General features: G+C 43.7%; 1 protein-coding gene across 1 annotated transcript; it reads left to right on the plus strand.

Annotated features, from left to right (window-relative positions):
- Positions 1 to 3: 3 nt before the first annotated feature.
- Positions 4 to 23772, plus strand: LOC139159684 (major histocompatibility complex class I-related gene protein-like). The gene is made up of 6 exons (XM_070737010.1): positions 4 to 107; positions 9590 to 9835; positions 11916 to 12191; positions 15557 to 15865; positions 16711 to 16785; positions 23569 to 23772. The coding sequence occupies exons 1-6, from the start codon at positions 35 to 37 to the stop codon at positions 23592 to 23594; spliced, it is 1005 nt and encodes a 334-aa protein (XP_070593111.1). The 5' UTR covers positions 4 to 34; the 3' UTR covers positions 23595 to 23772.
- The last annotated feature ends 47 nt before the right edge of the window (positions 23773 to 23819 follow it).

Below are 23819 nucleotides of genomic sequence, written 5' to 3' on the forward strand. Positions count from 1 at the left end.
ACCTTCGCGCGCAAATCGACTCCGGACTGCATGGATGCTGTTCCATTCTGCTCCCTTCTGGCTCCTCGGGGTGACTTTGGGGGTTATCTTGTTGCGGGACTGCTGCGGTGAGTATCTCGGGGATCGGGGAAGGGACGAAACGTGGGCATAGCTGGCTTGCCGCCCTTTCAGGATTCTTTCTCCGCCGGAGATCCGTTTCTGGCGCTCTGCCGATGCCCAGAAGGACTGCGCGGACCTGTTTGGAGAGGCGGAGGCTTCTACGTGGGAAAAAGGGCCCCTCAGAGCACTGACGTTTGTCCTTTTGCTCTGCCGTTCCGTCTTCTCAGTTAAGCGCTCCCTTTTTCAGCCTTTGTCCAACGACCCCTTCGATCACCCAGGACCCAAGACGTTCCAGTCCCTGAGTTCCCACCGCCTTAACGTTCATTGTTGCGCGTGTAGAACCTTGGTTCCTATTTATATTAGATTATTAGAGTTAGGAGGGACCTATGTAGGTCATCTAGTCCAGTGACTTTCAACCTTTTTTGAGCCGAGGCACATTTTTTACATTTACGAAACCCTGGGACACATTGAGCGGCGGGGGGGGGGGGGGGAGAGTTAAAAAAAGTTTGGACAAAAAAATTCTCTCTCTCTCTTCCTCCCTTTCGCTCTATTTCTCTCTCCCTTCCTCTTTCTTTCTCTTCCTTCCTCTCTTTTTTGCTCTCTTTCTCTCTCCCTCCCTACCTCCTTCTATGTCTTTCTCTCTCTCTCCTTCCCCCCCTCTCTCTTGCTTTCTTTCTCTCTCTTGCTCTCTCTCTTGCTTTCTTTTTCTTGTTCTCTTTCTCTCTTGCTTTCTTTCTCTCTCTTGTTCTCTTTCCGTCTTGCTTTCTTTCTCTCTCTCTTGCTTTCTTTCTCTCTCTTGCTCTCTCCCTTGTTTTCTTTTTCTTGTTCTCTTTCTCTCTCCTGCTTTTTTTCTCTCTCTCATGTTCTCTTTCTCTCTTGCTTTCTTTCTCTCTTTCTTTCTCTCTCTCTTGCTCTCTTTCTCTCTCTCTTGCTTTCTTTTTCTTGTTCTCTTTCTCTATCTCTTGCTTTCTTTCTTTCTCTTGTTCTCTCTCTCTCTTGCTTTCTTTCTCTCTCTTGTTCTCTCTCTTGCTTTCTTTCTCTCTTTCTTTCTCTTTCTCTCTCTTCCTCTCTTTCTCTCTCTGAGCTTCGCGGCACACCTGACCATATCTCGCGGCACACTAGTGTGCCACGGCACACTGGTTAAAAAACACTGATCTAGTCTACCACCATCACCCCGCTCAAGCAGGAGTCCCTACACCATTTCAGACAAATGGCAGTGTTGGAGCTTTCACTATCTCGGCAAGCAAGTTGTTCCATTGGTTGATCGCTCTCGCTGTCAGAAAGTTCCTCCTTATTTCTAGGTTGAATCTCTCCTTGGTCAGCTTCCATCCATTATTCCTTGTCTTCTGGTATCTTGGAAAACAGCCTGACGCCCTCCTTTCTGTAGCAGCCCGAGGCTTTATAGAGTGGTATTAGTACCTCCCTAGTCCTAGATTGCATGTGTAGAATCTTAGCTTTCCTCCAGTTGAGGACTGAAGGAGTTCTCTGGGTTTTCCCCACTGGGTTTTCACTTTTTATCTTCTTCCACTGCTTTGATCTTTGTGGAGTAGTTCATTTCTAGCAAAACCTGGATTTCCCAGAAGAGGGGTGATTAATTAGAACAATTAATCAAGAGAAGGCTTGCATTTGGAAGTTGTGAATGCTCCAACAGTTATTAAGTTATTGGACAACTATTTATTTATTATTCATTTATTATTTATTATTTATTAATTAGATTTGTATGCCACCCCTCTCCGTAGACTTGGGGTGGCTAACAACAGTAAAAAGGCAATATGTACAAATCTAATATTAAAAATAATTTAAAATACCCCCATTTTAGGAAGCCAATCATATATACAGACAGACGTACCTTGCATAAATTTTATACGCCTAGGGGGAAGGGAATATCTCAATTCCCCCATGCCTGACAATAGAGGTGGGTTTTAAAGAGCTTATGAAAGGCAAGGAGGGTGGGGGCAACTCTGATATCGGGAGGGGAGTTGGTTCCAGAGGGTCCGGGCCACCACAGCAAAGGCTCTTTCCCTGGGTCCCGCCAAATGACATTGTTTAGTCGATGGGACCCAGGGAAGGCCAACTCTGTGGGACCTAACTGGTCGCTGGGATTCGTGTGGCAGAAGACGGTCCCAGAGATATTCTGGTCCGATGCCATGAAGGGCTTTATAGGTCATAACCAACACTTTGAATTGTGACCGGAAAGCGACTGGCAACCAGTGCAGACTGTGGAGTTTTGGTGTGATATGGGCATATTTAGAAAGGCCCATGATAGCTCTTGCAGCTGCATTCTACATGATCTGAAGTTTCCGAACACTTTTCAAAGGTAGCCCCATGTAGAGAGCGTTACAGTAGTCGAGCCTCGGGGTGATGAGGGCCTGAGTGACTGTGAGCAGTGAGTCCCGGTCCAAATAGGGCCGCAACTGGTGCACCAGGCAGACCTGGGCAAACGCTCCCCTCGCCACAGCTGAAAGATGTTTCTCTAATGTGAGCTGTGGATCGAGGAGGATGCCCAAGTTGCGAACCCTCTCTGAGGGGGTTAATGATTTCCCCCCCCCCAGGGTAATGGACGGACAGATGGAGTTGTCCTTGGGAGGCAAAACCCACAGCCACTCCGTCTTATCAGGGTTGAGTTTGAGTCTGTTGGCACCCATACAGACCCCAACAGCCTCCAGACACCGGCACATCACTTCCACTGCTTCACTGACTGGACAAAGGATATAGGGTTTCTGGTCTGAGCAGGGGGTTGGACTAGAAAACCTCCAAGGTCCCGTCCAGTGCTGTTATTCTGTTCTATTTGTTTTGTCCGGCCGGGTCAACAATCAGAAATAAAAAAGCCACATATGTTTTCCAGATTTGATCATAGCAAAAGTCTTTTGGTAAAACAAGTTCATGCAATAAATTGGTTAATTTTAAAGAATTCCATGATAGCAGTGTTCCTGGCTAATGAGCCAAAGATAAGAGAAGTCTGGGCTGCGAGCCAGAGAGTCATTAACCTAAGTCCTTGAAGTGTTTCTGGCAGTTTGCCCAAAACTTACAATTCAGTAAAATGAAATTGGCAGGGATGACAAAGATCTGAAAGCAGAAAGTCCCCTCCGCTGCCATGATATAAATGTTGTTCACCACACCCACTTTCCCTCAGATGGTCTCTTATATACAGGTGCGGGCTACCATTCCCGGCCCTATTGGAATGTTCTGTCAGGCTCTCTGGTAGACTCCTCCCGAAAATTCACAGGTACAAATTTCAGACACACACATTTGAAAATTCAAAACAATGTTCTTTATAATGAAAATTCACTTAAACCAAGCCCTCTTTTGGTATAGCAAAGAGCACTCGTCTCCAAACAAACTGGTAATTTGTACAAGTCCCTTATCAGTTATGTGATACTTAGTTGCAGCTGTGAGGCAATTCACAGTCCTTCTCCTTTCCTTGCCCTGGTTTAGTTTCAAAGCGGGGAAAAATCAGCACACAAAAGGTCAAAGTCAGTAAAGCAGTCACGAAACACAACGATCAGATAATCCTCCACAATGGCCAAACCCACAGGCTGCTATTTATAGCAGCCTCACTAATTACCACAGCCCCACCCAACCACAGGTGGCCTCATTTTCTTTGATAATAATCTCTCAGTTGTTGCTGCCTATGCATTGCTCTCCGCATGCGTGGCTGTATCATTAACTCTTGTTCTGAATCCAAGGAGGAACTAGATCATTGATCTTCTTCTGAGCTGTCTGCCAAACTCTCCTCCTCCCTGTCACTCATGTCTTCTTGGTCAGAGGAGCCTTCATCATCAGATTCCACCGGGGGCAAAACAGGCCTGCAGCATATGGATGTCTCCCCCACATTCACAGTCCTTGGGGCAGGAGCTGGGCCAGAGCTAACCACAGCATGGAATGGGCCGGGAGCGCACGCACACACCCTGCGAGAGACTCGGCTTTTGTGCATGCGAGGGCGCGTGCTATTTCTGAATTTGCATGCAAAGAAACGAAAACCCCCAGAAATAGGCCAAGATAAGTTAAGTGGCCGCTTGCAGCTGTCACCGCATTAAAATGACAGTTAAAATGCCACCATAAATTTAAGCTTGTTTTCTTGCAGATGTTTCCGTACCCAAAGATGTTACCTAATTTTGGTAGTGAAATTGCCAGGGAACAAGCAAGTTCAGATATCAGCAAGGACTTCTGATTTCAACCCTCAGCTACAAATACAGTATTCTCTGTCAACCTGCTAAATGACTTCAACTAAAACCATGCTTACTTCTGCTTTGTTTTTGGTTGCTATTGAAGAGTGGTGGTGGGGAGACTTAGGAATGGGGTGCAGTTGTAGGATTCAACCTGTGTAACAATCAGTTCGCTGAGCACACGAACAATTTCCATTTGAAAACACCATTAAAAGGTACCTTCTACTTGCCCAGTGAGTGAAACAGCTGAGGTTCAGCAATCCGCTCTGCTGTGCCTATCAGTTGGGCTTCAAACGAAAGAAATGTAGCTAGATATAGCACAGGGGCAGGTGGGAGGCCCAGCTGATGATCAGAGCAAACTGGTTCACTCTCAGCTGATCATTGGAGTAAACAGCTTGCCCAATCTGGACCGAATATGCTGAATCCCACCCCTGCATCAGCAGGATAGCTATAACCTGACATCACTCATTACTTTGATATTTGTAAAAAGATATTTATGAGACTCTATTGGATATGCTCCTAAAAGGCTCAGTGGCATACACGGATCGGAAAAAACTTCCGTAGCTACTGAAATAGAAAGATATGGTTACTAGAGCTACAATCTGATATGGAAAAGAAGAATGAAACATGTTTATTTATAAAATGTCATTCATTTTCTGACATTACACAAGTGCACCCTTATTTCTGGGTAATTCACAGGCCAAAATAATTTAATTTTTAGAGGAAGAAAGTGATCTTTTTTTTCAAGTTACAAATAGCTTAATTCCACCATGACAACTGGATTGTGGGCTTCATGGAGCTGCCCATAATGAGTGTCTTGAATTTCAATCCAAAAATCAGTGTCCAAGCTTCTACATAGTGCACAATGTAGGTGATACAAAAAGTCTTGCACAGATAACCAGTTATTTTCTGGACATCATTAAAGACCATCCTCACATTGCCTCCACTTTTTGAATTTTTTCCCTGTGGCACACAGGAGGGAGGTAGATGTATTTTTCTGCATTCCTCTATAGTTGCACACAACTGCCATGTTTTTTAACTTTTAGGGAAGAAATTCAAGCTTTTCTCTTTATTAGTTTAAGTTCAAAAAACCTCCTTAATCTTATGTTCCGGGTCTTGATCATTTTAGGTACTTATATTTGGTCTTTTTGAAAGTTTGAACATTTCTGCACACAATGGAATGAAAATTGAAATGAAAAAATTAATCCTTATTGGTTTATTTTGCACATAAATGTGCCTCTCCCCCCCCGTTTTTGTGAATTTTTTTTAGGTTTATGGATAATTTTGCTTGCAAAATGCATTCTATTTTACTAAGGTTGGTGTGGGATTGGTAGCTTGAACATTTCTGAACATAATGATATGAAAATTGAACTGGAAAAATTGAGGCATATTCATTTATTTTGCACATAAAGGTCTCTCCCTCCCTATTTCAATGTATATAAAAATTATGCTGTTAATTTCAAACTTACATAAAATTAGTAAAATGGATTTCTTTCATAAAATTAGTTGTCTGGCTACAATATGCTTGCTTTTCAAAAGGATATTCCAAATATTTCTAGCCAAATATGTATAAAAAGTGAAAATAATGGCACACAGCAAGGCCGGGGGGGGGTGGCCCTTTTGTGGCAAAAATAAACCAATAAGAATCATTTTTTTCTGTTCATTTATATTTTTCCTATGTTCAGGATTGTTCAATTTAGTATATCAAACCTTTTGGGGGAAAATTCCTTAGAGATTTGTAGCCTTAAAAAATATAAATTGACACAAAATTCAGAAAGAATGGGGGGGGGGGTTTTGATCAAAATAAAAATATAAGTCTCAATTTTTCCAGTTCAATTTTCATATCATTATGTTCATAAATGTTCAAACTAGTTTCCCAGTGGAAAAAGGTTTCAAAAAGACCAAATTCAAGTACCTAAAAAAAATCATTTTGGTCCGGGTCTATATGACCCGAACAGAGTAAACGTGACTTTTTTCCCCCCAGAAAAAAATTAGCCCCCCCACCCCCACAAATATTTGTATGATGATCAGCCATGGTAAATTGAGTAAATGAATGCATAAGATATTAAAAATATTTCGGATTTGAAGCTTGCGTAAATATAAAGTGAAAATGTTTGCAAGCAGCCAAGGGGGGGGGGCTTATTTATGATTGTAAACAACCAATATGAAACATTTCTTTCAGTTCATTTATATTTTTCTTATACTCAGAAATGTTCAAACTACCAATCCCACACCAACTTTAGTAAAATTGAACACATTTTGCAAGCTAAACTATCTATAAATTGAAAAAAATTCAATTATAACCAAATTAAAGCAATATGCATAATTTTTTTCAGTTCAATTTTCATATCATTGTGTGCAGAAATGTTCAGACTACTTTCCAAGTGAAAAAAGTTTTCAAATTGACCAAACATAAGCACTTTAAATGAAGAGTTTTCGGTCCAGATCAGGGTGACCCGGGAACAGAAGAAGTGTCACTTTTTGCTTTTCAGCAAGAAAGAAACCCCCCACCCCTCAAAAAAAATTCTCATAGAGAGAACCCCTGAAATGATGAAAAGTCATGAAATTTCAAGTTTCAGATATGCAAGAATTTTTTTTTACAGGGACTCAAACTTGGCTTCGGGTCACATACGACCCGAACAGAACAGCAGGGTTAATTACAGATTTATTTTCTTTGTGTTGTTGATGTATGATTGCTTTTTATATTAAGGGTTTTTAAATTGTTTTAATCAATTGGATTTGTACTGTTTTATTGTTGTGAGCCGCTCCGAGTCTTCGGAGAGGGGCGGCATACAAATCTAATAAATAATAATAATAATAATAATAATAATAATAATAATAATAATAATAATAATGTGAACCAAGGCCATGTCATTGGACACCTGTTGGAGCTGGGTAGGAACCTGTGACTGGACTGATTGGCCCATGTAACCTGAGAGACCTGTGGGGTGGGGAAATCCTCTTCTTTTAATTGTCACTATGCGCAGGGATAATTTAGAGTAGTGATAGCGAACCTATGGCATGGGTGCCACAGGCGGCACGTGGAGCCATATCTGCTGGCACACGAGCGTTTGCCCTAGCTCAGCTCCAACGTGCATGGGTGTGCCGACCACCTGATTTTTGGCTCTCACAGTGGCTTTGGGAGGGCATTTTTGGCTTCCAGAGAGTCTCTGAAGGGATGGGGAAGGACATTTTACCCTCCAGGGAAGTCTTTGGAGTCTGGGGAGGGTGAAATATGAGCCTACTGGGCCCACCAGAAATTAGGAAACAGGCCGTTTCCAGCCTCCAGAGGGCCTCCAGGAGGGGTGGGGGAAGCTATTTTCACAGTTCCCAGGCATCGAATTATGAATTACTTGCAAACAATGTTCCCTCTAATTTTTTTCAGTGTGGGCGGAAAAGTATAGTGTCTGAGTGGCAGTCCCTTTGGGACTGGGTGGCATAGAAGTATAAACAAACAAACAAACAAATAAATAAATAAGAAAAAAATTCCCTTCTTTTTTATTAAAAGAAATTAATAATAAAACAAAACCAAAGTCTATTACTATTATTACTATCTTCTCCTCTTTTTCCATCCCTGTCTCCTCCCCCCTTGTGTGCGTGTGTGTGTGTGTGTGTGAACTCTTGAACCATTTCCAATAACAGGTGAGGGCTATTGGAAATGGTTCAAGAGTTCACACACACACACACGGCTGGGGGGTTTTTTGTCTGTTATTTGGGTGCTTTTTACCATATGCTTTAAATCAAGAGTCATTTCTCTCTCTTTCTCTCTCCCCCTCTTTCCATCTTGCTCTGTCTATTGCTCTCTCTCTTGTTCTCTCTCTCTTGTTTTATTTCTCTGTATATATATATTGCTTTCTTTCTCTCTCACTCTTTCTTTCTATCTCTCTTGCTTTCTTTCTCTTGTTCTTTCTCTTGCTATCTCTCTCCCCTCTCTTTCTCTCTCTCTCTCTTTTTCTCACTTTCTCTCTCCCTCTCTTTCCATCTTGCTCTGTCTGTTGCTCTCTCTCTTGTTCTCTCTCGTTTTATTTCTCTCTATATATATTGCTTTCTCTCTCTCTCTCTCTCTCTCTCTCTCTCTTTCTTTCTTTCTATTGTTCTTTCTCTTGCTATCTCTCTCCCCCCCTCTTTCTCTCTCTCTCTCTCTTTCTCACTTACTTTCTCTCTCCTTCTCTCTTTACATCTTGCTCTTTCTGTTGCTCTCTCTCTGTCAGTGAGGGGGCTGCGAGAGCACTTTCTCTGAGTGCTTCGGGAACGCTTGCCCTGCCTCTACTGCAGTTCCCTTGCTGAAAGCTCGGGAGGAAAGCATTCTCAGAGAAGGGGCTGTGAGGGGCGGGGCAGGCATTCCCGAAGCGCGTGGAGAAAAGCCTCTCGCTACCACCGCGGGAGAAGTCGCGCCCCAAGGCAGGAGGTGGAGGAGGAGAAAGCTGGAAAGGGGGTGGATCGGGTGGGCGGGGGGCAGCGCCGAGAGGCCAGGGGTGCGAGGGGGGGCGGAGGCATCGTGGGGAGGCAGGGGCGGCTGCAGCTCCCTTTCCTTCCACCCGTGTCTACTGCCGTTGCCTCACACACACACCCCACGCCGGCTGGCAGGGGGATGGGGAGCACGCGCCCTTGGAAAAGGATGTGCGGGGGGTATTTTTGGGGCATGCGCATGCGTGCAGCTTACAGTGAACAGTGCTCACACACGTACGATAGCGTGCATGCATGCTCTTTCAGCACCCAAGGAAAAAAATGTTTGCCATTACTGATTTAGAGCTTGTCTCATCTTTCTATGTGCCAATATGATGTATCGTATTTTTTGGTCTATGAGAAGCAGCTTAGTTTTTGGGGAGGGAATTTTTAAAAAAATCTGCCTATCAGCATCCATTTGGCTAGTGTCCTTAGCAAACAGCCTGGAACGGGTATATTAGCCTTGCAAAGCTCCATTTGAAATGCTGTTTTTTCAGCCTTGCAAAGCTCCATTTCAGGGGCTGTTTTTTCAGTTTTGCAAAGTTCCATTTGAGAGGTTGTTTCAGCCTCCAAAAGCTCTGTTTGAGATGCTGGGTGGGACTACATTCGGTATATAAGACGCACCAGATTTTCACCCTCTTTTAGGAGGGAAAATGGCGTGTCTTATACTCTGAAAAATACAGTACTCAATAATGGGATTCTTGAACCTGATCCAAGCTTTAGGGTCCTGACATCTCAGAGTTCAATACTGGGAACCAGGACACACACCTTCATTGGTACCATAATTCCAAAAGAGGGTTACTCGGGACATTGAGATTCAGAGAGGGCCTTGAGTTGTAGACCTCCTAATTCTGACCCTTTATCGCTTCTCTTTCCAGGCTCTTCCAAACACACTCTCTCTTATTCCTACCTACAAGTGTCAGAACCTATTCAGGGGCTGCTCCAGTTCCTCATCATGGTCCACCTGGATGACCAACCCATAGCTCGCTATGACAACATTACCAGGAAAATGGAGCCTCTGGTGCCCTGGATGGAGAAGGTGGAGCTCAAAAGCTATCTGGACCCTGATTGGGTGTTCAGGCCTGACCTACCGAGTGTGCAAAACCTCTACTCCCAGAATGAAGGTGAGCAGGTAGATTCTTCCCTTCCGCTGTGAATTCACTCTCAGTTCTTGACTTCCACACCCTGTCATTTCAACTATCAAGGAAAGAAACAAGTTCCCAGAATGAAGCAGTATGACACACACACACGACCCACGCAGACTTCAAAAAGACTGTGTTCTGTCACCAGTTACAAACATAACACACATACCAATTGAATGAATTTAGTTTAATCAATGAATCATTGTTAATAACTGGCTTAACAGTGGAGACACACACACACAGACACACAAATCAAAAAGCAATCCTTTTTTAAAAAATAATTTTTATTGAGTTATTTACATTAAAAACAAAACATAAAAGCTACAATGAAAATATAACATACATAACAAAGAAAAATGGACATACAAAACAAAATGAAACTAGCAAAACAAAACAGAAAAAATATCAATTAATTGATCATTTGGTACATATCCATCAAACACATCTTATAATGAGTATATTCCATGGCTAATCAGACGGTAATATGAAAAAAATTGGTTTCGGTTATTCCCTTAAATTGCTTTTTTCCAAAATCCTTGTTTGCAAAAAGTCAGCTGCTAATTAATCTTCATGAGCAGCTAGAGTAAGTTCAAACAGTCTTAACTCAAACCAATGCAATTAGTTCTTGCTATCTCACAAATGTTCAGGAAAATGCTCAGGAATTCTTCCACAATAAGAAATCCAAAGAAGAGAAACAGGAATTCCCAAGACACTGAAAACAGATACATCAGCCAAAAATATTATTTTCTGCAGCTTTTCAGCGGCCTCTGCTGTTCTTAAGTAGACTAGGGGAGTGGCCAATTAGCCTCCAGTCTTACTCCTGAAGAGACCTCCTCTGGAGTAACCACTCCTGTCTCTTGGCAGCTCTGCGGGCTCTTGCATCAAGAAGAGGAGAAGCCTCTTTTTCCTCATCTCTGCTATGAGGTGCTGGAGGTTTGGAAGGCCCTGGCTGAACCTCTGCTGCACAGGCCACTGGAACATCACCAAGTCAGTTTCCTCTCATTGGCAGGCAACAACAGACTGGATGAAGCAACTATGAAACCGTCCACACATGCATTTCAGGAACCATATTCAAATGCCAGGAATTCTTTGTCTCTTGGTCTCCAAGGATGCAGAGATAATGATGTAATTTTTTTTCTTTGGAGATGGGAGGAATAGCGAAAGAAAAAAAATATATCTCCCCCTCCCCTTTTGTTGTGGTTAGCTCTGGCGCAGCTCCTGCCCCAAGGACTGTGGATGTGGCGGAGACATCCACATGCTGCAGGCCTTTTTTGCCCCCAGTGGAATCTGCTGATGAAGGCTCCTCTGATCAAGAAGATAGGAGTGACAGGGAGGAGGAGAGTGTGGCAGACAGTTCAGAAGGAGATCAATTATCTAGCTCCTCCTTGGATTCAGAACAAGAGTTAATGATACAGCCACGCATGCGGAGAGCGATGCATAGGCAACAACAACTGAGAGATTATTATCAAAGAAAATGAGGCCATCTGTGGTTGGGTGGGGCTGTGGTAATTAGTAAGGCTGCTATAAATAGCAACCTGTGGTTTTGGCCATTATCTGATCGTTGTGTTTTGTGACTGCTTTACTGACTTTGACTTTTTGTGTGCTGATATTTCCCTGCTTTGAAACTAAACCAGAGCAAAGTGTGTGTCACTTTGTGACTGTGAATTGCCTCACAGTTGCAAGCTAAGTATCACAGAACTGATAAGGGACTTGTACAAATTACCAGTTTATTTGGAGACGAGTGCTCTTTGCTATACCAAAAGAGGGCTTAGTTTAAATGAATTTTCATTATAAAGAACATTGTTTTGAATTTTCAAACATGTGTGTCTGAAATTTGTACCTGTGAATTTTTGGGAGGATTCTACCAGAGAGCCAGACAGAACACCTTTAAAGGCCATTTCTGTCTCTATTCATTTGTGAACCAGTGTTGCAGCTCCTAACAGTAACATCCATGTCTTCTTCCTCTAGAAAGATTTTGAAACTCCTGGTGAGGAGAAGGAAATGCATGGGGGAGTGGGGAGGAATCCCCACCATTTCCAATCTCATTGAGTTTCTACTTCAGGGCTTTACACCTGGCAGGTGATTTTGGGCTGTGAGCTCAAGGAAGACGGGAGCCAAGTAGGCTATTTCCACTATGGCTACGACGGGATGGATTTTATCAGCTTTGACAAGGAGGCCCTCAGATGGGTGACAGCTCAGTCCCGGGCCTACAAGGTCAAGGAGAAGTGGGAGGATGATCCAAGCTGGTCTCAGGAAAATAAACACTTCTTGGAGGAGACCTGCATTGTGTTGCTGAAGAGATACCTGTCCTCTGGGAAGGAAGCTCTACAGAGGAGAGGTGAGTCCATTGGAGAAGAAAATCGGGGGATTTTTTCAGATTGGACATTAGAGGATGCAGGTGGGGAGGGAGATCCTGTTTTGGGAAAAAGCCAATGTGTTTGCTCAGGTTCGCCTGGTGCACCAGTTGGGCCCTATTTGGATCGGGAGTCACTGTTCACAGTCACTCATGCCCTCATCACCTCGCGGCTCGACTACTGTAATGCTCTCTACATGGGGCTCTCTATATTTTCCGAAACTTCAGATTGTGCAAAATGCAGCTGCGAGAGCAATCATGGGCTTCCCAAGGCATGCCCATGTTACACCAACACTCCGCAGTCTGCATTGGTTGCCGATCAGTTTCCGGTCACAATTCAAAGTGTTGGTTATGACCTATAAAGCCCTTCATGGCACCGGGCCAGGTTATCTCCGGGACCGCCTTCTGCCGCACGAATCCCAGCGACCAATTAGGTCCCACAGAGTGGGCCTTCTCCGGGTCCCATCAACTAAATAATGTTGTTTGGTGGGGCCCAGGGGAAGAGCCTTCTCTGTGGCGGCCCCGGCCCTCTGGAACCAACTCCCCCCAGTGATTAGAATAGCCCCCACCCTTCTTGCCTTTTGTAAGCTTCTTAAAACCCACCTCTGTCATCAGGCATGGGGGAACTGAGATATTCTTTCCCCCTAGGCTTCTACAATTTATGTATGGTACGTCTGTATGTATGATTGGTTTTAAAATAAGGGTTTTTAGCTGCTTTAGTATTGGATTGTCGCATGTTGTTTTTACCACTGTTGTTAGCTGCCCCGAGTCTACGGAGAGGAGCGGCATACAAATCCAATAAAATGAATGAAATGAAATGCTCCTTGATTCCAAGGAGGCTCTAGCATGTCTAAACTATGAAGCCGGGGTGGGCTACTAGGTGGAACAGGGGGGGGACGCTGTTCCATCGATGGAAATGGAGCGCATAGGTACAAAGGAGAGATGCCTGCAGCGTGGGAGACCACAGAACAGGTCGCACGGCTAGAATTGGGGCCACCCAGCCTGCTCCCTGTGTCATGGCCCCTGCAGGAGGTGATCCAGGTAAGCAGGGATGAGGGGCATGGCAGGGGGAACGAGGGCGAGACGTGTGGTGGGGGAGCGAGGACGAGTGGCGCAGCAGGGCTGGCAGCTCTTACCTTGTTTTTCTGGTCGCAAGCGACCGGCAACTCTTGTTTCCAATTTCCGGGTTTTTTCCCGTAAGCGCGGAAGCAAAAAACCCCGGAAATTGTGCGCTGGGCAGGGGCGCGCTCCCAGCACGTTTGTTTATTTATTTGTTTTTTGTTTGTTTGTTTGTTTGTTTACTTACTTACAATTTGATTTGATTTGATTTGATTTGATTTGATTTGATTTGATTTGATTTGTATGCCGCCCCTCTCCGCAGACTCGGGGCGGCTAACAGCAGTAAAAAAGACAAATAAAACAAATCTAATATAAAAAGTAATTTTAAAAACCCCAATTTAAGAGACCAATCATACAAACAGACATACCATGCATAAATTTTATAAGCCTAGGGGGAAGGGAATATCTCAATTCCCCCATGCCTGACGACAGAGGTGGGTTTTAAGAAGCTTACGAAAGGCAAGGAGGGTGGGGGCAACCCTGATATCCGGGGGGAGTTGGTTCCAGAGGGGCGGGGCCACCACAGAGAAGGCTCTTCCCCTGGGTCCCGCCAAACGACATTGTTTAGTCGACGGGACCCAGAGAAGGCCAACTCTGTGGGATTTTGATAGGGATTTTGATAGGGCTGCGATTGGTAGCCCACCCCTGCTTTGAAGCCTACTAGACATTCAAGAGCGAAGCAGAGACAGTCATACGAGGACATTCCTACTATGAAACATTTCACATGAGATGTTAATACCACTTTATAATACCTTAGTGAGAACACACACTTGGAATACAACATTCTGTTTTGGTTGCCACAATGCAAAAAGAATGTTGAGACTCTAGAAAGAGTGAAGAGAAGAACAACAAAGATGATAAGGGGACTGGAGGCTAAAACATATGAAGAACGGTTGCAGGAACTGGGTATGTCTAGTTTAATGAAAAGAAGGAGACATGATAGCAATGTTCCAGTATCTCAGGGGTTGCCACAAGGAAGAGGGAGTCAGTCTATACTAAGTGAAGGGCTACCAAAATTTTTACTACCACACTGTGGGCATGGCTTATGCAGGATGCCCTGCATTTTCTTTCATCTTTCAGTGCAAATTAGGTACTCTGGGGTGAAGCTCCGTTTTCGCTACCCCACTGAGTTCACCCCACCCCTTCTGGGCAGCAGCCCACCCTTGGCTATACTCCCAAAAACCTGAGGGCAGAACAAGAAGCAATAGGTGGAAACTAAACAAAGAGAGAAGCAACTTTGAACTAAGGAGAAATTTCCCGACAGTTAAAAGAATCAATCCCTGGAACAACTTGCTTTCAGAGGTTGTGCATGCTCCAACACTGGAAGTTTTTAAGGAGATGTTGGATAACTATTTGTCTGAAGTGCTCCCTCCATGGTCCCTTCCAACTCTGTTATTCTATTCTATTCTATTCTTTTTGTTATATAATACTTTTATTGTTTTTCTTTAAACAGACAAGACGGACAACATTTAACATTTAAAGGAGCTACCATTGCTCTGCTTGTCATAGAAGTCTAACTAATACAAAAAGAAAAATCTAACTATAGTCAGATCAATACAGAAATACAGTTTATAATATTCTACGTTCTTATTAAATTTACCTCTATATTTCCATTTTATGTTATAATTCATATAACTCAAATGAGTTCTCATGTCTATTGATTTTTTTCAATTTATTTCTAAAATATCATTTTGATACTTTAATTAAACTAGTTAGAGTCAATTAATTAAACAGATAAAAATGCATTTAAAATTACTAAAATTGCAAAAATACTCTGTGATTATACTATTTTTAATCTACTGCTTTATATCTATTATAACAATATTATAAAATAATTAAAATCACTTATTCAATCTAAAAACCTTATCCTTTTAATTTCTTAATTTTCTACTATATATATTCAATTTAATAAATTCAAATGGTTTTAAATTTATTCATATATAATTTTAAAACTATTTTTTAAGATTCCACCATTTATACACTTTGTCCCATATTTTGTAAAATTCTGTTTCCACTTGATTGTTCAAACGTCTTGTCATCATATCGAATTCTGCACATTCCATGATTTTTTTAAATACTTCTTCATCTTTTGGTATTTCCTTTTCTTTCCATTTCTGCGCAAATGTAATCCTTGCCACAACTAAAATGTGAATTATTAAATAATAATAATAAATAATTTCTTTTTTATATTCCATTCCATTCTAAATCATTTTGTTTCTTGGTTTTTGCAGAGCCTCCAGTAGGGAAGGTGATGCACAAAACTGCCAGGGACAATGTGGAGGTCCTCATCTGCCAGGCCTTTGGCTTCTACCCCAAGGAGATCCAGGCCACTTGGATGAGGGATGAAGAGGTTTGCAAGTATGAGACCCTCCCTAAGAATGTGGCCCCCAACTCGGATTGGACCTATTATATCTGGCTCAGCATTGAGATTGACCCCAAGGAGAGAGACCATTTTTGGTGTCACCTGGAACATGAAGGCTTGCAGGAGCCCCTGGCCTTGGCTTGGAAGAAAGCGCCTGATGATTCACTGCAACAGACAGGTAAGTAGAAGGGAATTAAGCGTTCACATTGGGAAGAATGAGGGTGAAAAGGTTATCTGTTAAACTATCTCAGATCTAGAGATGCAGAGTAAGAAGTTGTTTCTGATAGAGGCTTCTCCTTTTTTTTCAAATGTTTTTATTATTTTTCAAAAGACACATAACAAACACAACACAAAACATAAAAAGGAGCTACAATCGCTCCGCTCAAGATAGAAGTCATCATTGTACAGAAGAAAAAAGAACTTATTATTATTTAGATCAATCCAGAGAATATAGAAAAATATCTAGAACAATTCGCTATTTAAAAACAAATCTACTAATATATTAATCTATATATGTTTTCTAAAAGAGAAAAAAAGAAAAAACAAAACCTGATTATATGTTAAATCAAATCACCACCACCATCTCCTAATCAACAAATTAGAAAAAAGCGGAGTAGACTACAACACATGCAGAGGGATCAATAGCTGGCTGACCAACCGCACCCAACGAGTTGTCCTCAGCGGTTCCAAATCCACATGGAAGAACATAGGCAGTGGGGTACCACAGGGTTCAGTCCTGGGCCCTGTGCTCTTCAACATTTTCATCAACGACTTGGACGAGGGAATAGAAGGGCAACTGATCAAATTCTCAGATGACACCAAGCTGGCGGGGGTAGCCTTTGATATTGAAGAATACTGGGCTTAAGATGGAGCCTTGTGGTACCCCAGTGCTTACTGCTCTTCTTGTGGACTTAGACCTATTAAGGACTACTTGTTGAGTACGGTTTGCCAACCAGTTGTACATCTGGTGGTGAGGTTGTCTATCTCACTATTCTAATCAGAAATGGATTTCTCCTCCTTTAGCCAGAACGAGATTTGCTTTGCTGGGAATCGTCCCTTTTGGCCTGTTGCTGCTTCTGATGGTGTTCCTCTTGAGACGTAAGTGAACTGGAAATAAGGGTGCCAGGATCCCCTCCCCCCCAAAAAAACCCCTTCCAATAAAGACCCAAAAGTTCTTTTTCTACAAAAGGCAACTGGACTTTTTGTTGTTGTTTATTTTTATTTATTGTAATTTGTCAAACAGAAATAATAACAGGAATAATAAAAAAATACAATGACAGGGATGATAGGCATGTTAGTGTACTTAGGCTCACTTCTTCTACGGATCTGTTAAGTATGAATTGAGGTCCTCGGAAGTCAAATTGTGAACATTTGTAGCTGAGACAACTGAATCAGGTAGAGCATTCCAGACTTTGACAACTCTATTACATTATTATTATTTATTATTATTATTTATTAGATTTGTATGCCTCCCCTCTCCATAGACTCGGGGTGGCTCACAACAATAAAAAAGACAATGTAAGAACAAATCTAATAATTTAAAAAACACTAAGAACCCCATTATTTAAAGCAAGCATACACACAAACATACCATGTATAAACTGTATAGGCCTGGGGGAGATGTCTCAGTTCCCCCATGCCTGACGGCAGAGATGGGTCTTAAGAAATTTACAAAAGGCAAGGAAAGTTCTGATCCCCGGGGGGAGCTGCTTCCAGAGTGTCGGGGCCACCACAGAGAAGGCTCTTCTCCTGGGTCCCGCCGAATGACATTGTTTAGTCGACGGGACCCAGAGTAGGCCAACTCTGTGGGACCTAACCGGTCGCTGGGATTCGTGCGGCAGAAGGCGGTCCCGGAGATATTCTGGTCCAATGTCATGAAGGGCTTTATAGGTCATAACCAACACTTTGAATTGTGACCGGAAATTGATCGGCAACCAATGCAGACTGCGGAGTGTTGGTGTAACATGGGCATACTTTAGGAAGCCCTTGATTGCTCTCACAGCTGCATTCTGCACGATCTGAAGTTTCCGAACACTTTTCAAAGGTAGCCCCATGTAGAGAGCATTACAATAGTCGAACCTCGAGGTGATGAGGGCATGAGTGACTGTGAGCAGTGAGTCCCGGTCCAGATAGGGCCGCAACTGGTGCACCAGGCGAACCTGGGCAAACGCCCCCCTCGCCACAGCTGAAAGATGTTTCTCTAATGTGAGCTGTGGATCGAGGAGGACGCCCAAGTTGCCCCCCAGGGTTATGGACATAAATCATTATTTTTACAGTCGAGTTTTAAAAGATTTACATTGACTTTAAAGCAGTTGTTTATGTGTGTGTTATTAGAATTAAAACTGAAAAAGTCACTTACAGGTAAAAACATTACTACGTACAATTTTGTATGCAATAGCTAAGTCTGACTACAAGCAACACAGTTCCAAATTGTCCAAACCAAGAATTTCGAGCCTAGTAGCATAGGGAATTCTATTATGTACAGAAGAGCACAAAAGTTTCTCATAGAACACATCTGAACCCATTTTTTTTGAAAAAGTTTTGCATCTAATCCAAGAACCTTCTTCAAGTTGAAGTTCAGTTCTAAGCTTTTTGACCAAGAAGCAAAACATTTTCAAACAAGAAAAAGAAGCCAATAAAGTCCAGTTGCCTTTTAGTAGGGTGGGTAGGGGAAGCATCATCAGGACAACCCTGACCTGGATCATAATTAATAATAATAGTTTATTAGATTTGTATAGAGAATAGAGAATCTCCATAAACATCCTCCCATAAAGAGTTAAATATGTTAAAGGGTTAAATAAGGTTCAGGAGGGAAGTGTTTTTAATAGGAAAGTGAACACAAGAACAAGGGGACACAATCTGAAGTTAGTTGGGGAAAGATCAAAGGCAACATGAGAAAATATTATTTTACTGAAAGAGTAGTAGATCCTTGGAACAAACTTCCAGCAGACATGGTTGGTAAATCCACAGTAACTGAATTTAAACATGCCTGGGATAAACATAGATCCATCCTAAGATAACATACAGGAAATAGTATAAAGGCAGACTAGATGGATCATGAGGTCTTTTTCTGCCCTCAGTCTTCTATGTTTCTATGAGTTAGAATGGCATCCCAAGTAACCATTTCATTATCCGCACCTGCCTTCTTGGAATTTAGATCAGCCCAACCGTTAAAACCAAGCAGGAAACAGACTCTTGCCAAGTCTGTGGGTACAAAGTTCTCCAACTGCCACTTTTAACTGCTTGAATTCATTAAGGCAAATCCTTTTCTAATTTCTTTCTCTGAGCTTTTAAACTACTCTGGGCACCTCATGCTTTCCCGCAATTGTTTCTTAAGAAACATCTGCCAAGGTTGTCCACACATTTATTTTCATAACCTTAAGAAGGAAATTATTTTGCAACAGTGGCAAATACCTGTAGCTTGGTGTCGAATGAGGGTGAAGGTTCATTCCCAGAGTTTCTAGCTTCATCTCTGTGAGAAGCAGAGCCTGCTGTTTTTACAGAAAGGACAGAAGAAAGACATTGTAATCTGTGAAGAAAATACATTGTACATATGTCTAATCTCATGGACTAGGCCAGTGATGGCGAACCTTTTTTCCCTTGGGTGTCGAAAGTGTGTGTGATTACGGTATCGCACATGCACGAGTGCCCACATCCATAATTCAATGCCTGGGGATGGGGAAAATGGCCTCGCTCCCCCGCCTCCCAAGGCCTTCTGGAGGCCTGAAACAGCCCATTTTCCAACCTCTGGTGGGCCCAGTAGGCCCATTTTTCACCCTCTCCATGTTCCAGGGGTAAAAATGCCTTCCCACGTCCCCTAGAGACTCTCCGGAAGACGAAAATGCCCTCCCAGAGTCTCTAGCAAAGCCAAAAATCAGCCAGCCAGCACGCACATGCATGCTGGAGCTGAGCTAGGGCAATGGCTCGTGTGCCAGCAGATATGGCTCTGCGTGCCACCTGTGGCACCTGTGTCATAGGTTCGCCATCACTGGGCTGGGCTGAAGCTTAAGAATTGTATATAGGAAGGCCTCTACTAAGCTAAAAACTGGTCTTAACCAGAATTTGCTGATATGATAGTTACTCTAGAGAGAAACCCTAGGAACTAGGACCATAAAAGGTAATTTGTAAATAAGGGCAGGGGGTGATAGAATGAGACTGATAGGAGATGTATTTATTTTATTTTATTTTATATTTTATTTTATTTTATTTTATTTTTTATTTTATTATTTTATTTTATTTTATTTTATTTTATTTTTTATTTTTTTTATTTTATTATTTTATTTTATTTTATTATTTTATTTTATTTTATTTTATTTTTTTATTTTGTCCAATACGCAATGAGGGTTTTAGTGGGTGTGTATGTGTGTGTATATTCCAGCTAAAAACATTTGACATATATAATACACACACACACACACACACACAGAGTAAAATACATGATGAAGGTTATAGAGGAGATATTCATAGTGAAATATATCTAAGAAAGAATAGAAGAGAAGATATAGGAATAGAACATATCAATGAAAGAATAGAAGAAGAGATACAGTGATCCCCCGCTCATTGCGTCCCCAACCATTGCGAACAGGGTAATTTGCGATTTTTGAACCCGGAAGTAAACTCCACCATCTGCGCATGCGCGCCCTTTTTTTCTATGGGCACGCATGCGTAGATGGCGCTGGGCAGATCAGCTGCTGGGTGGCTTCCCTGGGTCTTCCCCCTCTAGCTGGCGGGAGGGTGAGAAGCCCCCCCCAGCACCCGCTTGCCCTTCGTCCGGCCACCCGCCCTTCGCTCGCTGCTCGCCCGGCCACCCGGGTTCGTTTGGCTTCGGGACTCAGTTGGGAAGCGCGCCGCTGTTTTAAAATGTCGCCGCCGGCATGGGGGGCTTGCCAGCACCCCCCGGACCCCCAACCCGGGTTTGGGGGGCTGCTAGGAAGCCCCCCATGCCGGCGGCGATGTTTTAAAACAGCGGCGCGGCTTCGCAACTGAGTCCCAAGCCAAACGGGGAAGTTCGCCTTTGGCTGCTAGGAAGCCCCCCCATGCCGGCGGCGACGACGTTTAGCGTTCGAGCGCTAAACAGAAAGAAGCGGCAACTGCCCGGTTAAGAAGGGAGAATCCACTCCCTAGCCAAACGGCTTTTTTACTGTTTAGCGCAGCGTTCGAGCGCTAAACAACAAAAAAGCCGTTTGGCTAGGGGGTGCATTCTCCCTTCTTAACCGGGCAGTTGCCGTTTCTTTCTGTTTAGCGCAGCTTTGGAGCGCTAAACAGAAAGAAACGGCAACTGCCCGGTTAAGAAGGGAGAATCCACTCCCTAGCCAAACGGCTTTTTTACTGTTTAGCGCAGCGTTCGAGCGCTAAACAGGAAAAAAGCCATTTGGTTAGGGGGTGGATTCTCCCTTCTTAACCGGGCAGTTGCCGCTTCTTTCTGTTTAGCGCGGCTCTCTCTCCATTCTTCTCTTTCCCCCTCTCGGGCTCCGAATGCGGCGGCGGCGGGAAGAGGAAACGAGGCAGTCCCGGATCGCTTGCTTCACCGGCCAGAAAGCCGGCTGCCTGGGAATGCCTCTCTCCATTCTTCTCTTTCCCAGGCAGCCGGCTTGCTGGCCGGTGAAGCAAGCGATCCGGGACTGCCTCGTTTCCTCTTCCCGCCGCCGCCGCATTCGGAGCCCGAGAGGGGGAAAGAGAAGAATGGACAGAGAGCCGCGATGCACCGACACACGCGCGGCTCTCTCTCCATTCTTCTCTTTCCCCCTCTCGGGCTCCGAATGCGGCGGCGGCGGGAAGAGGAAACGAGGCAGTCCCGGATCGCTTGCTTCACCGGCCAGAAAGCCGGCTGCCTGGGAATGCCTCTCTCCATTCTTCTCTTTCCCAGGCAGCCGGCTTGCTGGCCGGTGAAGCAAGAGATCCGGGACTGCCTCGTTTCCTCTTCCCGCCGCCGCCGCATTCGGAGCCCGAGAGGGGGAAAGAGAAGAATGGACAGAGAGCCGCGACGCACCGACACACGCGCGGCTCGTGGGCGGCCGGTAAGACCCCCAACCCCAATCTTCGGCTCGCTGCTGCGGCTATAGTAAAAACACCATCTGCGCACGCGTGGCCATGAAAAAAAATGGCGCGCATGCGCAAATGGTGTTTTTACTTCCGCAGCGCTACTTCGCGAAAATCCGCTCATTGCGGGGGGTCCTGGAACGGAACCCTCGTAATGACCGGGGGATCACTGTATAGGAATAGAAGAAAGGAATAGGTGATATAGGAGAGCAATAGGACATGGGACGGAAGGCACTCTAGTGCACTTGTACTTGCCCCTTACTGACCTCTTAGGAATCTGGATAGGTCAACCATGGATAATCTAAGGGTAAAGTGTTGGGGGTTTGGGGATGTAATCAGGGGCAGAGATAATGTATTCATTTGAGACGCTCCAGATAGGTTGTGACAGCCTGAGTACTAAGCCAATGAGGAAAAGGTGGGAGGTAAATTTATAACAGCAATAGGGAATACAGTATAAGGGAAACATATTAGTGACTTTGGGCCGTGATGGAGAACCTTGTGCCCTCTCTGCGGGCACACGATCTGCCACCCAGCTCAGCTCTACCACGCATGCGTACACATGCCTCCCGCCAGCCAGTTGATTTTTGGGATGCATGGGGGTGCACATGTGGGAGATGCATGTGCAGCAGGGGGTTGTGCATGCATGCACAGGAGAGGAATGCACGAGGGTGTAGTGACCCTCATGGCCCGTTTTTGGTCCCAGGAGGTTGCAGCGAAGCCTGTTAGGCCCAAAATGGCGGGGGTGGTCACACGCATGCATGGAGGGCAGGGGAATCACATATGCATAGTTGGTGGGATAGCATGAGTGCATGAGCAGGGGCACATTATGGGTACCAGCACGCATGTGCGCTTTCGGCACACAGCAAGAAAAAGTTTAGCCATCACTGACTTAGATTGTATCGAATATAATAATAATAATAATAATAATAATAATAATAATAATAATAATAATAATAATTTATTGGATTTGTCTGCCACCCCTCTCCGTAGACTCGGGCCGGCTAACAACAATGATAAAAACAGCATGTGACAATCCAATAATAAAACAGCTAAAAACCCTTATTTATAAAAAACCAAGCATACACACAAACATACCATGCATAACCTGTAATGGCCTAGGGGGAAGGAATATCTCAACTCCCCCATGCCTGGCGGTATAAATGAGTCTTGAGTAGTTTATGAAAGACAGGGAGGGTGGGGGCAATTCTAATCTCCGGGGGGAGTTGGTTCCAGAGGGCCAGGGCCGCCACCGCCACAGAGAAGGCTCTTCCCCTGGGGCCCGCCAAACGACATTGTTTAGTCGACGGGACCCAGAGAAGGCCAACTCTGTGGGACCTTATCGGTTGCTGGGATTCGAGCGGTAGCAGGCGGTTCCGGAGGTAATCTGGTCCAATGCCATTTAGGGAAGATATAAATATATCTTCATGTCCATGGTTGGACACCCTCTTTGCAAAGTAGTAAATAAAATTACCATTGTTTTCTCTTGGGAGTTTTGGTGGTTTGGCTGGTGTTTGTTTATTTCAAATAATTACACAACGAACCTTTGGGAATTATTTTGCAATAGTGGTGATTATCTGTAGCTCGGGTGTAGGACAAAAGTGAACGTTTGTTCTCCCAGGTTGTGGGTTGGTTTTTGAACCATTCCAGGTAAAATCTTCAGCGGAGTTTAGGGAATTAACTCCATAAACTCTGCTGAAGCCTGGTAACAAAATGTTCGGAAAGGGCATTATTGTTCAGAAGGTTAAAAAAACCAATTATCTAAAGCATCCTTCCCTTTTATATTTCATCCAACTTCTAAAAGGGTAGTTTTTACAACAAAGTATAATATGTTTTTCATTCCAGGAATTCGGCCTCCTTCTGCTACTTAATGAGATCTCCTGCCTTCTCCCCATCATTGCCTTCTCCTCATTACATTAAAGAGCCATGGAACAAAGAGATGGATATATTTCTGATACAAAGAAATTGAGTAGTTGGAGTATTTTTGTATTTTTTCTATTTTTGTATCTTTTCAATTTGGGATTTTATAATAAATGATTGTCAAAAATTATAATAGCTATTTCCCTGCAGAAAAACATTTAGGACTACTGTGTTAT

The sequence above is a fragment of the Erythrolamprus reginae genome, chromosome 2, assembly GCF_031021105.1.
Source record: "Erythrolamprus reginae isolate rEryReg1 chromosome 2, rEryReg1.hap1, whole genome shotgun sequence".
Lineage (NCBI taxonomy): Eukaryota > Metazoa > Chordata > Lepidosauria > Squamata > Dipsadidae > Erythrolamprus > Erythrolamprus reginae.